The sequence below is a fragment of the Phyllostomus discolor genome, chromosome 1, assembly GCF_004126475.2.
Source record: "Phyllostomus discolor isolate MPI-MPIP mPhyDis1 chromosome 1, mPhyDis1.pri.v3, whole genome shotgun sequence".
NCBI lineage: Eukaryota > Metazoa > Chordata > Mammalia > Chiroptera > Phyllostomidae > Phyllostomus > Phyllostomus discolor.
The window spans coordinates 73,458,869-73,477,962 of NC_040903.2; the positions used below are offsets into that span (position 1 = coordinate 73,458,869).

The 19,094-nt window shown below is 36.9% G+C and overlaps 1 protein-coding gene across 3 annotated transcripts in view; it reads right to left on the reverse strand.

Annotated features, from left to right (window-relative positions):
- The window catches only part of USP6NL (USP6 N-terminal like), a 178,683-nt gene that overhangs the window by 41,020 nt on the left and 118,569 nt on the right, over window positions 1–19,094 (reverse strand). For all 3 annotated transcript variants that reach the window (XM_028505655.2, XM_028505652.2, XM_028505654.2), the window contains 2 exons: window positions 17,949–17,988; window positions 5,510–5,590 (listed from right to left, as the gene is read on the reverse strand). In XM_028505655.2, the coding sequence (XP_028361456.1) occupies window positions 5,510–5,590; window positions 17,949–17,988 (121 nt within the window). The remainder of the gene's footprint in view (window positions 1–5,509; window positions 5,591–17,948; window positions 17,989–19,094) is intronic.

Consider the following 19,094-nt stretch of genomic DNA (forward strand, 5'->3'; position numbering starts at 1 on the left):
CCAGTCCATTCTCCTCGGCTGCCAGGTTACATCAATGTCACACAAAACCAGTTTTATTACATTAACAATGGCTTAACTTCTTCTGGAAAGACCTAGTAATTTTGATTAATTTACAAAAAAAATAATAATGGTAGCAATTACCCACTCTTTTTCCTCCAAAGCGACTTTTTAAAAAATCAGGTGCCACCCTGGCTGGTGTGGCTCAGTGGATTGAGCTCCAGTCTGCCAATCAAAGGGTCACAGGTTTGATTCCCAGTGAGGGCATATTCCTGGACTGTAGGCCAGGTCCCCAGTAGGGGGCGTGTGAGAAGGAACAACACAGTGATGTTTCTCTCCCTCTCTTTCTCCTTTCCTTCCCCTCTGCCTAAAAATAAACAAATAAGCCCTGGTTGGTGTAGCTCAGTAGATTGAGTGTAGGCTGCGAACCAAAGGGTCGCCAGTTTGATTCCCAGTCAGGGCACATGCCTGGGTTGCGGGCCAGGTCCCCCATGGGGGCCACATGAGAAATGACCACACATTGATGTTTCTCTCTCTCTTTCTCCCTCCCTTCCCCTCTCTCTAAAAATAAGTAAATAAAATCTTTAAAAAATAAAAATAAAATCTTTTTTAAATAATTAGGTGCCTATACTTTGTATATAAGGATTTCTGGTACAAAGAATTAACCAATCAGATGCAATCTTATTATATGGCATAGCCAATAAGATGCAACTCTATTATAAAACCTATATATTTATGGTTCAAAACAGGGCATTCACACCAGACAGCTATTGTGTTGGCTGTTGTCATTTTTTAATTTGACAATATAAGGGAAAAGAAGTCAGTGCCCCTGACTAAATAGTCAGGTACTGCATGTTTTAAAAATTCTTGCAGCACACCAGTTGAAAATCGCTGTTCTAGGTATTCCCTGTAATATTATAACATTCCTAAAGGGGTAGGTACTATTATCATCATCCCAATTTTATAGATGAGAAAATTAAGACAAGGACAGGTTAAATAACTAGCTCAAAGTCATTTTAATAAACTATGGAAGAATTGAAATTCAGTCTGACTTCAGAGGCCATGGTCTTAACAACCATGATATAGAACATGTTGGATTTTAACAACATTTTTTAATATTCCAATTTGAAAAGTATCTTTTAAATTCCATCACAATTTTATTAATATAATATATAAAATCATTAAGAAAAAACAAATAAGATTGCCTGAAATCTACCTTTGTTTTCAGTATCTTTGTTCACTTGTCAATAAAATTAAGCCATCTACTTCAGTCACACAGATACCTTTAAAAATACAACAACTAAAAGAAAAAAACCAATTCCATTAACCTGTCTAAGGTTTTTAATAACTCTTTCAAACCTGAGTGATTCTGAAACAGTGGTGAGTGAGCCAGTCCACGTCACCATGGCTGCAGTGAGTAACCTTGTCAGCAAGTTGGACTCAATTCTATACAACTCTCACAACTGCAGCATACACCACAAAACACAAGTTCACTTTTGGAGCTGCTAATGCTCCTTACTGCCTCCCCATTTTCTTTAATCATCCCTACTCTGCTGGCTCCTTCATTTCTGCCTCCAAATACATATGAGGCTATTGAGTTGGACCTAAAAAAGTCTGTCCACAGGTCTTCCTGCCTCTTATAACTACATTCTATCTCCCTCTGACCTCTCACTGACAAACACTGAAAGGAAAAGCTAGCGTAAAAAATGGCCCTGAATCTGGACATAGGATCTCTTGCTTGTCACCAAGCATGTGACCTTGAATGTTTCACTTTTAAATGTGGTATCTCCATTTCCCATCAGTAAAACTAATATTAGTCCATTATGTATTTGACCAACAGAGGTCCAATCAGTTATTTTATCAAGAAAAAAAGTATGTTTATCTGTAGTAGGTACCATGCTTTAGCTTAGCTTAGACACAAGCACATTATGACTAGTTAAATTTTAATGGGCTCCATTTAACAGAGATAACTTCATTTAACAGACTATATATTTTAAAAATATTTTATTTATTTATTTATGCATTTTTAGAGAGGGAAGGGAGAAAGAGAGAGAGAGAAAAACATCAATGTGCAGTTGCTGGGGGCCATGGCCCGCAACCCAGGCATGTGACCTGACTGGGAATCGAACCTGCGACACTTTGGTTCGCAGCCCGTGCTCAATCCACTGAGCTACACCAGCCAGGGCTTCAACAGACAATATTTTAAAAATATAAACTATTGTACATAGGGGGCAGTCACTGTGAGAACACACAGGCAATGCCAACGGCCTTAATGGAAATGTTTTCATCAAAGCTTGTATCCTAAAATACCAAATACTCTTTATGAGGGCTATATTTTTATTTCAAGATACTTCTGTAAATTTTTTTGTATTACTGTTACATAAGTCAGGGGTCTGTGGAAAGAAAACTTATACCTGCTCTTCCTGGAAGAGAAGAAAAACATGCTATTTTTTTTTTTACTTTGATGTAATTTTAAACTAGGTATAATTTGAAAGCAGTGATTCCTTTAGAAAGTGCATTCTGTTTCACACCAAATTGGACCATACATATCATCCAATAATTCCAGCATTATGGTTGTGGGAAAGTGCTTTAAAATTATATACCAAAGAAATAGTTCTGTTAAAATCTCTCTAACTGGGAACTAAATTAGTCAAAGTTTCTGTATAGAACAATAGTCTAGTAGAATTGCTCATTTTATAGAGGCTTACATACTACCATAGATATATGCATACTAGACAAGAGCATCAAGCCATATAACTCTATAAATATTTTATTAGACTGAATGTGAGATTAAAGCATAGGTGCAATGCACCAAAATTTATCCTGTAATTACCATTTGAGCATCTTTCCACAAAGACAGAAGGTAAAGTACAGTTGTCAACTTTAGGCCAATCTGAGAGACACAGCAAAATATTAAACAAGAGCACAGGCATTGTGACTAACATTCTACTATGAACCGATTCCTCTTAAAAACATCTTGACTTCCAACCTAATGCTGAAACACACATATAATAAAATCAGCAAGCAACTCACTCCCAATGAAAATAAAAGAAGAGTCTAACAGATTTTAAAGAAGGATACTTAAGATGCTCAAAAACAAAAGTGATGTTAGTATTACGATAGCCCAGGGCAAAAAGATATCTGTGGTTAAATAAGCTTCATGCAATTTATGGCCCCTCTTAAAAATTCCCACCATATATAATAAATAATATTCAAGACTCTCAAAAGTTGTGTAGTAAAGAAACATTGCTTAACTATGTTTAGCTCTGAATTTCCCTACTTCATTTAGCTGGACAGCCCTTTTCTCATGTTGTAATAAGCAACACTTACTAACTGCATACTAAGGGTCAGGCACTACTCTATGTCTTTACATGAATTAACATTTAATGCTCAAAACAACACTGAGAGGCAGATGCTATTATTATCCCCATTTTACAGATGAGCAAATGAAGTCAGAAAAAGGTAAAATATCTTCCCCCAGGTCACAGAGCTAATAAAGTGGCAGAGCTGGGATTTGAACCGAGTCTTCCGCTAACTATTAGGCAATTCTACTTCTATGTAATATTCATTAGAATCTAAGGAATTGGTTTTACTCCCTGGAATTCTTATTGGCAAATGCTGATATACAACAATTTATATCTATGCAAAAGGAAAACTAACACATAGGAAAAAAAGTGTGAGGAAATAGATATCCTACTAGTTAACTCAATTGTGTTTGCTGTAGGACTATGGAAGATTTTTTTTTCTTAAAAAATATTTCCCCCCATTTTTAGCACTATTTATTTTATACCTGTGTTATCTTCTTTCTAGGTACTCCAGAGAGGTTGCACCCTATCCAATTACAACTCTCCATCAATGTGGGGATTACTTGGAACTAGATGAAGGAATTTTATTTCCCTCAAATGGCCAACATACTTTTCAGTAATGTTCCCTACATTAAAAAAAAAAGAGAACTGTCCAAACTTCCTTCAAAAAATCAACAGCAGTAGCTAATATTTGCTGAATGCTTACTCTCTGCAAGGTGTGTGCTGAGTGCGGTATGCACACAACTCGTTCACTTCCCATCCCTCTGAAATGGGTACTACCGTCTCCATTTTACTATCAGGAAACCAACACTTAGATGTCAGCCATTCTCAGAGTATGATCCACGAGGTCAAAGCTGTTCTCATAATGATACTAAAATGTTAGATGTCTTCTTCACTCTGTTGACTTTTGCACTGAGAGCAGAAAAGCGGTGGTCATAAAACTACTGGTACCGTGACAAATCATGGTGGCAGTGGTCACTGTATTCTCCGCTCAGAGTTGAAAACAAGTCAGTTTTGCTTGAGATGAAGCAGTAGAAATTACAAATTTTATGAAATCTCAACTCTCGCATGCATATCTTATCAATATTCTGAGTGATAACATGGGAAGCACTCACAGAGCACCTTGACTGTAATCCAAGTACAATGGTGGCCTCAAGAAAAAGTTCTAATAAAACTGTTTGAATCATGATCTAAATCAACTGCTTCCTTCATGGAACATCTTATTACTTGAAAGAAGGACTGACTAAACAACTATGGCAGGGGTGTCAAACTCATTTTCACTGGGGCCACATCAGCCTCACTGGTGCCTTCAAAGGGCAGAATGTAACTTTAGGACTGTATAAATGTAACTACTCCTTAACAGTTAAGCAAAAGCTTGGTGCTGCTGCTGGGCAGAAACAAGGTGCTGGGCTGGATAAAACTAGGTGGAGGGCCAGATTCAGCCCACAAGCCTTGTGTTTGCCACCCGTGAACTATGGTTATTCAGATTTGAGTATTCAACATTTTCTCAAAAATAAATGAAGCCTGTCACTTTCAGGAAAGTATCTGATAGTATTTGGTGCCACTGATAACATCTGACCTTTCAGGCAAAATTAGAATTTTAGAAATGTTCACCATCATAAACTTCAGTTGACAAATATTTAAAGACTCTTCTGATGCTATTAATAGATGTGTATTTTTTAATTGGTTTAAAACTGAGCACAAACTCAATACACGACCAAAAGATTTAAGGAGGGGTTGCTAGAGACCTCTGGAAAAAGGGATTGCTCCTGTTTCAGAGAAAGATTTCAAAAGCCAGTCCTCTCTTTGTGAGCAGTGTGACATGGATATGAAGCTTGAAACTACTGCAATAAGCGTGATCCCAAAGGGAAGCCAACCTCAAGATAAAGCTGACACTGCAGAAGGCAGAAGAGGGGCAGAGAGAAACTGTCACAGGCAACATAACCGTGCAGCTGGATTCAATCACTCCACACCCAACAGACTTCTGGACTACCCCATACATTCTCTGAATTGCTGAAACCAATGTGAAGTGGGTATTCTGTGATACCAGAAAGACTCCTAATTTGAGGAATTCCACTAAATTAAACTAAAAAATTATTTTAAAGAATATGAATGTAATACGGTGATAATTAAAGAGAAACTTTTACTGAGAAAACCCACATTGAACTTGTATAGTTTCATCAAGAAGTAGCATTATTTTTTATTACCTTTTCAGTGTTCTTGTATTTTTCCCATCCTTTTAGCATTTTCAACCATTTAGTTGTTCTTTCAATTTCCAGGTGCTTTTGCTAAAATAAAATTGAAATTTATTGTTACTATTTGTTCAAGGCTTCTTTACTTAACGAATTACAAAAAAAAAAAAAGTCAAAGAAAATGCTCCTAAAAAAGAACTACTAAAAGAGGTAAGATATATGAGATAGCAAATATCCTATCTAACTTTTTAAAAGTTGTATCAGTAATTTTAGAGTTGTATCAATACTATTTCATAGTTTAAGTTAAGATACACAGGAGGTATTTCACTGGGGTAGGTAAAGAGAAAGAAATTGTTTAAATTTCCCCAACATGCTTAAACTAATCACTAAAAATCCTGAACATTCTACAAATTTAAACCAAAAGAAAATTTTAAAATATTTTGAAATATCTTTTATGAAACAACAAAAACATAACTTCAAAATTCCATTCTCTTCTCCCACCCCACCCCCATTTTACTCAATTCTAGCATCTTAGTGTTTTCAGAGAATTCCAACAGAGTTGGAATTCTTAAACAAGAATTTGGTATTTATTGATCTGTGGAGTGTTTGGAGTGATTTATATTTAATTATCGCTGTGCTAGTGAAAAATTATACAAAAGTAATAGTTGCTGCCAAAAAGGAAAGCTCACCGTTTACTCAGGATGAGTTAGGAGGGAATCTGCTGTGACAGGTGCTACAGCATAGGGACAGAAAGGTAAGAGTAAGGTCACGGTGGAAGAAGTAGTCAAGTACACCAAAGGATGTCAGAGAAGATGGGCCCTACATAAGGAATTAGAGGACTATCAGGGTTTTTATCAAGTGTCGTGTGCAAAACAATACTCTAAGAAGCACGGGTAGACGTAATTCCAAAGTAATTCAGTATCAGAAGAGGCTGAATGAAAACAGTCTTATATGTCACACTAAATTGGAACTTGGGGCACAGCTGGGGAATGGGCAAGGTGGTACAGAAAGTGCTTCTCCCTCACTTCTTTGATGGCCAGAAGAGGGATATTGTTTTCCTAAGGAACTGGACCTGCTGTCCAATCTCCTACTCACAACTAAGGTGGAACAGTGACTAGATGATTAGTAAATTTAGAAAAAGAACCAGGTGTAGAGACCTCAGTCCCTTTCCTTAGAAGCCCAACAACTCTCGGAAAGCACATTTTTCAGGCAAAAGAAAACAAAAACAAAAATAACATACTCCTCAGCCATAAAGTCTATGGTGACCCCTGCCAGTGATCAGGTGAGTAAGTCTGTCTCCTTCCAGGGTTCAATACTGGGACGCCTGTACGCCTAGCCCACATTCTCCCCTAACTACTCTGTTCCAGGAAGGGTGGGGTGCTCGCTGCTTCCCCATCGCCCAGAACACTGCTGGGCACACAGTAGGCATTTAGTTAATCATTTCATTTTTATGAGAACAAAACACAGCATAATTTTCTCTCTAAATGAGCTGAGATTCTGCTATTTTGTTCATTTTTTTCAATCCTCCCATTTTCTTTTCTGGAGATTTCTGTAAGTATAATAAGCATATGAATAAAAAGAAATGGAATTGGAAAACTGCCTAGGAAAGAAAATTATTCTGAGGATACATTTTATGCTCAAAATGTACGCTTACTACAACCCTATGAGGTAAACACCCCTATTTTACAGATAAAGAAACAGAGGTACAAAAGGGTTAAGTGACTTGTCCAAATTCCCCTATCTAGTACATTCACTTTGAAGGAGGAGTTTGAAACTGGGCAGCCTGGTTTCAGGACCTGCACTTTCAACCCCACACCTTATTATCTCTTGCTTCCCTTGGGTCCCTGCTCTGGTTCACTCCTGGATGAAAGCAGTAGCTCCTTATTGACTGGCTTTAATCCAGTCTCAAACAGGCAGATGGCATATACCCACCATCAATATTTTTAGATTTAAAAGAGGCATAAAATCCCAAAGAAAATCCTGAATTTAGGAAAAGATTCTCACCAACAAGAATAATCTTACAGAATTTTATTTTCAGGAATATTCTTAAAACCTTTGAACTTCTTGTCAAGACAGAGGCATAGGTAGACACACTTCATCTCCTCACACAACCATAAGAAGGATCACTATTAACCTCAAAATGAAAACACCCAGAACTGCCAGAAAATTGAAATGTATGGAAGTCTAACAACCAAAGATTTAAAAAGGCCATATTCATCCAGATGGGTAGGAGGAGTAGAGATGGGAGCCGGGCGGAGAAGATGCGGTGTGGAGGCAGGTGTGGAAGCAGTGAGGCAGACAGCAGAATGGGTGGTCCCACATTCATGTGTGGTATATAAAAATTGGGAGGGATACCTTGGAAGGGAGCAATGCCAGACCCAAGCCAGACTGCACAGCCGGGGGTTGCAGTACTGGGAAAATAAAGCCTCATAACTTCAGGCTATTAAAACTAGTGGGGGTTAAGGCAGCGGAAGAAACTGACAGTTTCTCAGGAAGGTCTGTTTAAAGGGCCTGCACAGTCCTAGAATGTATGCAAACCCACCCACTCTGGGAACCAACACCAGGGCAACAGCCAGAGGGGTGCCAGTCACATGTGGTAAGCGGGTCAAGTGACTGGAGGCAGGGTGAGTGCCAAGCAAGCCTCTAGCAGCAAGGCAGCAGTACTGGCCCTTCTCATATCCCTCCCCCACATACAGAGCCACAAAGCAGTGGAGTGGGTGATTACCTATGGCTCCACCCCATACAACTTAACAGGTATGCTAAGACTGAGAGTCAAAGCAGTTCTATCTAATACACAGAAACAAACACAGGGAGGCTGCAAAATTGAGGAGACAAAGAAAAATGGCCCAAATGAAAGAACAGAACAAAAACCCAGAAAAAGAGCTAAACAAAATGGAGATAGCCAACCCATCAGAGGCAGAGTTCAAAACACTGGTGATAAGGGTGCTCAGAGAACTCAATGAGTATGGCAAAAGCATAAGGGAAGAAATGAAGGCTACACTAAGTGAAATGAAGAAAAACCCACAGGGAACCAACAGAGAAGGGAAGGAAGCTGGAACACAAGGAAGAAATAAACGGTCAACCAGAACAGAATGAAGAAACAAGAATTCAAAAACATGAGGAGAAAATAAAAAGACTCTGGGACATCTCCAAAAGTACCACCATCTGAATCATAGGGATGTCAGAAGGAAATGAGGAACAATAAGAACTTGAAAACTTATTTGAAAAAATAGTGAAAGAAATCTTCCCTATTTGGTGAAGGAAATAGACATACAAGTCCAGGAAGCATAGAGAGTCCCAAACAAGATGGACACAAAGAGGATAATACCAAGACAAATCTTAATTAGAATGCCAAAGGTTAAAGATAAAGAAAGAATCTTAAAAGCAGCCAGAGAAAAGCAGAGTTACTTAAAAAGAAGTTCCCATAAGACTGTCAGCTGATTTCTCAAAAATCAGGCAAGAAGGGACTAGCAAGAAGTATTCAAAGTGATGAAAGGCAGGGACCTACAATAAAAATTACTCTATCCAGCAAAGCTATCATTTAGAACGGAAGGGCAGAAAAAGTGCTTCCCAGAGAAGTTAAACCTAAAGGAATTCATCATCACCAAGCCCTTATGACATGTTAAAGGGATTTATTTAAGAAAAAGAAGACCAAAGCTATAAACAACAAAATGACAACAAACTCACAATTATCAACAACTGAATCTAAAAACAAAAACAAAAACAAACTAAGCAAACAACTAGAACAGGAACAGAATCATAGAAATGGAGATCACATGGAAGGTTATCAGCTAGTTGTGGGAAGGGGGAGAATGTGGGATAAGGTGCAGGGATTAAGAAGCATTAATTGGTAGGCACAAAATAGACAGGGGGATGTTAAGAATAATATAGGAAATAGAGAACCCAAAGAACTTATATGCACGACCCATGAACATGAACTAAGGCAGGGGGATTGCTGGAGGGCAGAGGGGCACTGGGCAGAAGTGGACAAAGGGGAAAAACTGGGGACAACTGTAATAGCATAATCAATAAAATATACTTTAAAACAAAAAACAGAAAAACTCTTTAATTACTTTTTAACTCTTTATAAAAATTTTGGGTTTTTCATAATAAAAGATGATCATTTGTGATCAAAGGCTATGCTGTTATAAATTCCATATTTCAAAAGACTAAGCATGGTCTTCATTAGATTATTAGTGATTAAGTGTTGCAGATGGTTCCAGAAATATGTTTAACTCTAAAACTCAGTGGGGCATTGAAATCTAATTAATGTTTCTGCTAAATGTTACGTTAGAGAAGGCCAAGCTATGAAAAATTAAGATTGATCTAAGCTGCCATTTGGTATTTTTTTGTTCTCTGCACTTCCTCCTCTGACTTCTTCAAAGCATAATCCTCTTCTCCAACAACAGGAAAGCACCAAATAATTCAAGCTAACCCAAGAGTATAATAACACACTTTGCCAGGAACAATCCTGCTGAGATCTAGCCTGTCTCTTGCTATCTTTCATTTTTATTACTATAAATGATCAGTTAATCACTTTAAGAAGTAGTTATTCTTTTTTGTAATGGCACTCTTTTATATTCTAATTCTTATCATATATATAGATTATTTTAAATGCTACAAATTCTCACATGCAAGGAAAACACACACACACAATTTTAAGAACCATTAAGCATGCTTTTATTTCCCCTGCAGCAAAAAATAAAAATAGTGCACCTTGGAAAAGTTCACAGGCTATTGGATTTTAAAATTATATATCAGTAGTTGAATCAGGTTTAAATGTTAATTCCGTGACACTGTCAGTTCAACTACATTAGACTTGAATGCATATGAATGTCTCCCCGCACTAATAAATCTATAATTCATGGATAAAATATATTTTATCACAAAACATGCTAAGCCAACTATTCCAGAATTTATTCTAAAGTAAGCAGTAACTGAAAACTATGGGACAAATGAGAAATTAAGTGCTCTAGAAAAACAGGCTAGGAAAATACATCTTGCCATGGACTAAATAACACCAACACAAAGTAGAATATAACAGCAAGTTACAATCTCAACCTACAAGTTCAGCAAATACTTGAAACTTGACACATCCAAAACTATTTCCCTCACCATGTTGCTATTACTCCTCTCTTCCCTATCATAAATTAACAGCATCACTACCCACTAAGTCAAACTAATAAGAGCCTTAAGTTGCTTTCAGTCTTCATTTCACCTTCCTTCCCACATCCAAACTACACTCTACTGGTCCCACCCATGTCTCTCGTTTCCATCAAGTCCTCTGTCCTAGCCCAGGTAATCCTAACTCCTAGATGAAAGCAGTAAGGCCTACGGGTAGCCCTATCTTCAAAAAATTGTGGTGGCCTCCACACTGCCATCACAAGCTTTAAAACGTGTCCCAGTTTAAAACCCTACAATGCTCACCCATTCATCATCTACAAAAAAATGTTCACACTTCCACATGGATGGATTTTCACAATATGGCCCCAAATCATCTTCCTGCTACTTTTATGATTTGGCCACCTTGAACTATTTGTCATTCCCAATATGCAATATATTTTCATGCCTCTTTGACCAATGTTGCGTTCACCTGCCTTTGATGGTCTTCTTCATCATCATTTGGCAAAACCCTATGTATCCTCTCATGACCAGTCAAATGTCCAAGGTTTGAAACCTTTCCTAAATGTCTCCAGGCTCCAAGCAAAATGAACTGTTTCCTTAGCATTTCATGGCAGGGACTAAGGACCCAGTTGGCCTGGGTCAAATCTGAATTCTGTCTTTTCCTATCTGTTTCATCTGCGGGCAAGCATCTCAGTTTCCTTTATAAAATGAGAACTGTTATGATTATTGTCACAGTACCTAACACCTGTGTTTTAGCTGTCTGAAATGCCCAACATATATTAGTAATATTAAAATGTGAACTCCTTGAGTACAGGAACCATATCATATATTCCTTTCCTTCTTTCATCACCTAAAACAAAGATTGGTATATAAGAAACACTAAATAAACATTTTAAAGTTAATTGTAATTTGCATGAGAAAAGACAAGTAAACAGCACCATGTAGCAATTAATAGCATTCTGTGGTCCTGGAGATAGAGGGGATATGGGAAATGAATACCCATGGATATATCAAAATCATAAATAGTTTTGAAAAACCTCACCCGAGAATATGTTATTGACAAGAAGGAGAGAGAGATGTGATGTGAGAGAGAAACACTGCTTGGTTGCCTCCCATTTGTGCCCCAACTGGGGATGGAACCCACAAGCTAGGTATGTGTCTTGCCAGGGGATCAAACACACAAACTTTTGGTGCATGGAATTACACTCCAGCCAACTGAGCCACTAGCAAGGGCCAAAATCATACATAATTTTGACAGCAGTTTAATCACTGTACTATAGAACTAACCAGAAGTGAATTGTAACAGTATCTGTTATATAGTGTAATGACAGAAATCTTTCATTCCATCATGTTGGCAACACTACTGATGGTAGATGTCTATATAAAAATGCTATAAAACAACTCTGTTGACTTTATATGCAGACATCTTACTCTTACTTTTCCAATTTTTTTTGAAATATTTCAAACCTACAGAAAACTTGGAAGAACAATATACCATGTACTTATATATGCTTCACCAAAATCCACTAATTATTACATTTTGCCTGATTTAATCTATTATATTGGGGTAGGTATTTTTTGACTGATCTATTAGAAAATCACAGACATCATGAATACTTCATCTCTAATATTTCAAGTATGTATCACCTCAGGAAAAAAAATCACTTTACCATATATAATCAGGGTATCACTATCACATCCTCCAAAATTAAAATTGGTTTACAGTTACCTTTATTATTACCTAATAAATGGTCCACACACCAAATTCCCCATTTGTCCCAAAAGTGTTCTTTATAGCTGTTTGTCTCTGGCTTGGATGGGAAGGGAGACTCAGAATCCAATCACGATCATGCATTGTCTTTACTGGCATAGCTCTTTACTTGCCTTTACTCTAAAACTGTCCCCTGTCCTTTTTCTGTCATGAAACTGACATTTTTGAAAAGTCCAGGCCACATTATCTAGATTTGTCTGATAATTTCCCCTATATTTTGGCAGGAATATGACACAGGAGATGTGTCCTTCCCATGATATCATATCCAGAGACATATCATGTTGATTTGTACCATTATGAATGATGTAACATTTGACCCTTTGGTTAAGTGGGATTTGCCCAATTTCTCTATTCACTAATAGAGAACTTCTCTGTTGTAACTGATAAGTAATATGTGTGATGCACTTTGAGACAATGTGGATAATCTGTTCCTTAACAACTGTACTCAGTGTTCTTATCATCCATTGAAAATCCCTGTCTAAATTAATGCTGATTCTGATGGTGGTAAAATAATGAATGTTTGGTCTTACTTCTAATTCTATGATTCCTTCTGTATGAGTAACTGGTATTTTTCTATTAAAAAATTTTTTCTTCCTAGCTCCTTTACACTTTTTAGTATCACTATGATAAAAAAAAGATTATTTTATCAATGTGTTATAATCCATTACTACCATCATTCTTTTTCAAGTTAAAACTGTCCCAAATTTAGCTGATCCCCTCTTATTTGGCTGTAGATTTCTCCCTTCGGGTGGATGCTTTAGACATACCCTATCTGGCACAAACAATTCAGGCTCATTTTATACATTTTCTACCTAGACCTACACTAGCCATTTCTTTAAGAAACAGTGCTTCTTTTTAACAGGGAATGGTATTGAAAAACTAAGATCTGGGTACCAGATGTGCTCACCATTGCAATTTTTAAAATCATATAGGAGACCACAGTGTAAGAAAATTCTACTCCCCTGAGAATGTTAGAACAATATATATCAAAAGAAAAACGATGCAGAGATCTTTAGTCTCCATCCTGTATTTTCTAGTACTTCACCATTATCTCCACTGACCACAAAAATGGCACATTGTTGTATCCTCCCCCACCCCACAAGGGTTGTTTTCAGCAAAGGACTAAACTTACATTTGAAGTAAGTGTGCAATCTGATACGCCATTATCCTAAATTGCTGTCCCCTCTGGGTCACTATTGCCCCCTCCTATTTGGGCAAGGAAGGTGTAAGGACTAAACTGGGACAAATATGTTCTATGTTACTTCTCAACTTCCAGTGGCCTGAGGCTATATTTTAACCATATGCAAGACCTATAAGCACTTAATAACTATTGATTACCCACAAAGTATTAATTTATCTTTTATCTGGCCCAAGACTCCTCCCACTATATAGTAAAGGCTAAACATACACAATGCATGGATGGGTACCAAACAGCATGCTCTTCTAGAATAAGAAATCTTAGAACTTTAATGAAGTTTAAGTCTTCAGATGCTTTTTTTTGTCTCCTATTTGGGTATTGGGATGCCTGACAGAAGATCAAATTGACCAGAGACACGCACAGCTAGACCTCACCAGCAGAGGTCAGGAGAGGACAAGAAGAAGAAAAGCTTTGTGCTTTGAGAGAACAACATTGAGAAGTCTGTCATATATTTTGAGTAAGACCTCAAACCACATAAAATTAAAAGTTTTGAAAGATATGAATAGGCTTCAAAATTTTGTAAGCCATGTAAAATATCACTCTACATTAAGAAATAGATGAATGCATGAAAATGCATAGTTTTACATATCCTTTCCTCCTTATTAAAAACATCAATAAGCTCAAAGAAACAATGTAATCCATTATTAATATTGTTCTCTGCAGAGTAAACATAATAAGTGTGTTTATATGTTGAAGTGACTACATGGAAGAATCCAAAGCACTTCTCAAATATCAACATAATCCTCTTATGAGGGACTGCCTACTACTATCTTTATTTTAAACATTGAATCACCTTCTATAAAATAATACACTGGAAAATCTGAAACTAAAGCCATGATTACTTAACTAGGCATTAGTGTACAGCTTTCCAAATGGCAATAGTTGCATGCTTCAAGTGTAAAGATTAATAAACTCTTTAGATTTCAGCAAGTTATCATTTCCATTGATTTTATTCAACAGTCATACATGCAGAATTTTTTTATTACTTCTCTAGATATGGCAGAGTTGGCCATTAGAACTAGGTAGTTACTGAAGAACACATAAACTAAACTCAGGCCAAAAACATTTGACAAAATTCTGATAAACTAAAAACTTTCTAGCCTTATACTGCTCTGCATGCATCTAAAGTTCTCATTCCACTTTAAAGAAGCCAAAGCTGTAAAAAGGCAGGTCATGCAATATGAGTGCAGTTTATGTACAAAAGGCATAATGAAATCTCAATCACCAGCCTCAGAACCCTGCCCCTCTTTCAATAAAAGACTAACAAATAAGTATAAAATTACATCTTAAGTTAAATTAATAAGGTGTGCATAGGCCATTTTTAGTGATTTGTTATTATATTAAACTCCTGAGATTGAAGCACCAATTAATTACAAGCTTAACTACATTGGGTAGAAGCTCTTTTACCCAACACAAATATCTTTTAAAAACCAAAAAGGTATTTTTTTAAATCTCCCTAAAGTATGCATTTTCTACTAACTTTTGTCTTATATTGCTCCTTTTCTTTACTGTCACATTTCTTAAATCATCTATATCACTGGCCCAGACTTTTGTACTTTCTAGACCAAAAATTATTTTAAAAGGGAAGGTGCATAGGCATTAGAGAGAGAAGTCCATATTGAGTTGCCAGGTTTCTATTTTGCCAAATATGGGTATCTTTTATTATAAGATACCTTCCAACTCTTCTCTCCCAGATTTCTCAAATAAAGGACATTTAACATTTGAAGGGACAATCTCAGCCAATCTTTAAATCAACCTATTTATTACAAAGCAGTCATTACATTCATTTGGTCATTCATTCAGCCACCACTTACTGCACACATACTAACACACTATGTGCACTATGTGTGGGTTCTGGGGAGACAGCAGTGAATAAAGCAGATTTTTAAAAAATCCTCAAAGAGATTACATTCTAGTGAGGAAACACACACACACATACATACATACATACACAAGTAAAATATTTAGCATATGAAATAATACATGTTAAAGAGAAAAATAAAGAGAAGGAAAGAATCAGTATTATGGAGGACAGTTCCCAATTTTAGAAATGATGGCCAGGGAGGATATTTTTCTGAAGGTGATACTCCTAGGGTATCCAACCCAAGGTCCGTAGGCCGCATGTGGCCCAGGATGGCTTATGAATGCAGCCCAACACAAAATCGTAAATTTACTTAAAACCTTTTTTGTTGCTCACCAGTTTTCATTAGTGTTTCTGTATTTAATGTGTGGCCCAAGACAACTCTTTTTCTTCCAGTGTGGCCCAGAGACACTAGAAGGTTGGATACCCATGAAGGAATGAGGGACTGAGACTTGTCACCATCAGGGGAAAGAGCACCCACCCCAAGAAAGGAAGCAGCCAGTGCAGAAAGCCTCACAGAAGGAATATGGTGGGCATGCTCACAGAGCACTAAGGGGGTCAGTGAGTGAGTAAGAGAAGGCAGCAGCAGGTGAAGTGAGAGCCTTAACACAATCCAGGTCATACCAGGCCTTGCAGGTCACACTAAGGACTTGCCCTCTTAGTATGTTTCAGTTAGAGAATGACATGATCTTACTTATTTTTAAATAATCTTTCTGGTTCTTCTGGTGAACAGAGAGACTCTGAGGAGAAAGGGGGACGATGGCAGAAGCAGGAAGTTGGAAGCTCCAGAACAGAGACTGCAGTGGACCAGGTGGTAAAAGTAAAGCAGGTGATCAGATTCTGAATGTGTTTTGAAGGCAGAGCTCCCAGAACTGCTAAGAGATGAAATGTGGGGTAAGAAAAAGTCAACAATAACTCAGAAGTTTTTATTTTATTTCATTCATTGCATTCAGAGAGAAGGGAAAGGAGAAAGGAAGAAAGAGAGAGAGAAACATCGATTGGTTGCCTCAAAGACATGAGTGTGGTGAGGAACAATGAAACAGTGGTGGTATCAGTGGAGTCCAAGAATCAGTGAAATCAGGGCACTAGATAAGAGAAGACTAGTCAGAGAGTGGAAATAAATCCTGATGTTCCCATTTTGAAGTGGACTGGTAGAAAGTTCACCTGAGGCAGAATTTAGAAATTGTTCACTGTTATTTATCACTTTCTTTTCATTCATTCCTTAGCCACAGATCTGCTTTCCCCACTACCAACACTACCATTTCATTTCACTAATATTGCAATACTGGCCAAAAGTCACCAGTAATCTCCCACATGTTGCCTCACTTGACCTTCCTTTAGTCACTGGACAGACAGTGAGCATCTCAAAGACAGAAACTATGTCTTATTTGATCCAAGTATCAAATAAGGCAGTACCTAGTCCAGTGCTATGCAAGAACACAGCTATCAAAAAAAAAAAAAAGGAGAAGTAGAAGGAGAAGAAGAAGAAATTCCTTTGCCAAAACATCAAGGTATGATACTGAGAAAATCAGGAAGTCAGAAGAGAATTCTAATGTAGGCAGTGCCTATGGGGAACTCTATGTAAATTGGCAATTTTGTCTACATCTCAAAGTTATACTACAGTTTTTATTTTCAGGAAATTTTGATTTTAGAATGGTTTTCCCAAATATTTTTCAAATTCCAATTCTAATTTTATCTCCATTTTCTGAAACTCAGCTTCCTTCCTCAACAAACATAAACTAAGAACAATCCTAATCAGTAGCCTCCATCTCATTCTACAATTCACGTTTTGGTACAGGAAAAAAAAAACAGAGAAGAGAAGGGAAAGTCTGACCAGCTTTAAAACATTCAATCCCTAGTTCTCAACTATGGAACCAGATCCCTAGTCAAGTATAATGAAGAAAGGGGAAACTCCGAGTCGCCAAAGGATGACAGGTTTACTATATATAAGATTTCTCTAAATTCTTAAAAAGATAGTATCTTTATTTGACTACAGCAAAATGTGTTGTTGTTTTTGGGAAAGTTGATTAAAACCTCACGCAACAGCTATGCTGCAAAGAGCTATGGTCTGGAATAGTGCTCTATTAGCCACAGGGTGCATGAGAATCACTTGTGAGACATTTTACAAATTACATGCCCAGCCTCCTGCCCAAAGAGTCTGATTTAACAGACTGAGGTGGATCCCAAGCAACTATGCTCTTTAAAGGCTCTGCATTAGGAAGTACTCCTGGACTGGGAACTACCTGTCAAGGAATCAAATCTTCTCTGGTAACTGATACCTTTCCTTTTCTCAAATATCTACCAGAAATCCCATCAAATCTCCTAAAATTATTTCATTGTTAATTTAATTTCTTCCTAACAGTGATGCTTAGGATCAGATTTTAAGAATGACCTCACCATGAATATATAATATGGCATTCAAAATCAGAAAGGTGGTAGATTTTATTCCTCTAATAAACACAATTCACCAGTAACTAAGTAAATGCAGAGCTGGCCTTACCCGTTCCACAGCTGCATTATGATATGGGAGCTCCTCCTCACTGCAGAGAAAAAAAAAACCCAGTATGTGACAAATGGTTGAAATCAAAGCAAACTTTGAAAAAATTATAAGCCAATAGGTACACATAATGCACAACCTTTTATTTGTCAGCACAAAAGTTATATAGCTCCTATTCCACCAAATTCTATATAAAACATTAGCTATCTATAACCACAATGTCCCCTATCTTTACATTTCTAGACCAGCACTGTCCAATAAAGTAATCTCTAGGTATATGTGGCTATTTAGTTTTAAATAAAATTTTTTTAAAAATTAAATTAAATTAAAAATTCAGTTATTTATTTTCATTAGCTACAGCTCAAGTACATGATAATTATGCAGATAGAGGCTACCATATTGAACAGTGCAGATATAGAAAGAGCATTTCCACCAATGCATAAAGTTCTACTGGAAACACCACTCTAGACTAGGAACCATTAGCAACCTTTTTCTATAAAGGTAAACATTTAAATAATAAATACTTTAGGCTTTATAGACCATGCAGTCTTTTTCATTGTAGAGCAGACACAGGCAAAATGTAAATTAAGTGCGGTTTTGTTCCCATAAAACTTTTACAGAAACAGGTGGTAAACTGGGTTTGGCTTACAGGCCACAGTTCACCAACCTCTACTCTAGACCATCATCTCTTCTCTCTGGCTCAAACCATGGCCTACAATAAGTGACTGCTTAAAAGAAATTGTAAAGAAAAACAAAATAATCTCTAACAGATTTATGAATTAAAAAGAAAATTTTTGTTTGGTAAATAAGGAAATCTTCATTTGTGAAAACTTCAATGGGGATGACTTTTTTAATGTACAGTAACAGATGAAATCCACTTTTCTAAAACAGTAATTTTGTGATATCACCTCTAATATAAAATATTCTGAGACTCTTATATTCACTGTCAAAAATATAAAAATACGTGCCATCCATAAACAAAGTTATATGCTTCGAGTTTTTATCTCAGTAGCGTTGATGTTTTGGCAATGATATGTACATATTCTTGCCTTAGTTTCTCTTGACATCAAATAATACCTCTTCCCAGAATGTAAAACATTTGTATTTAAGAGTCCAGTATTTCAGGGGCACCCTTTGCTACCCTGATGA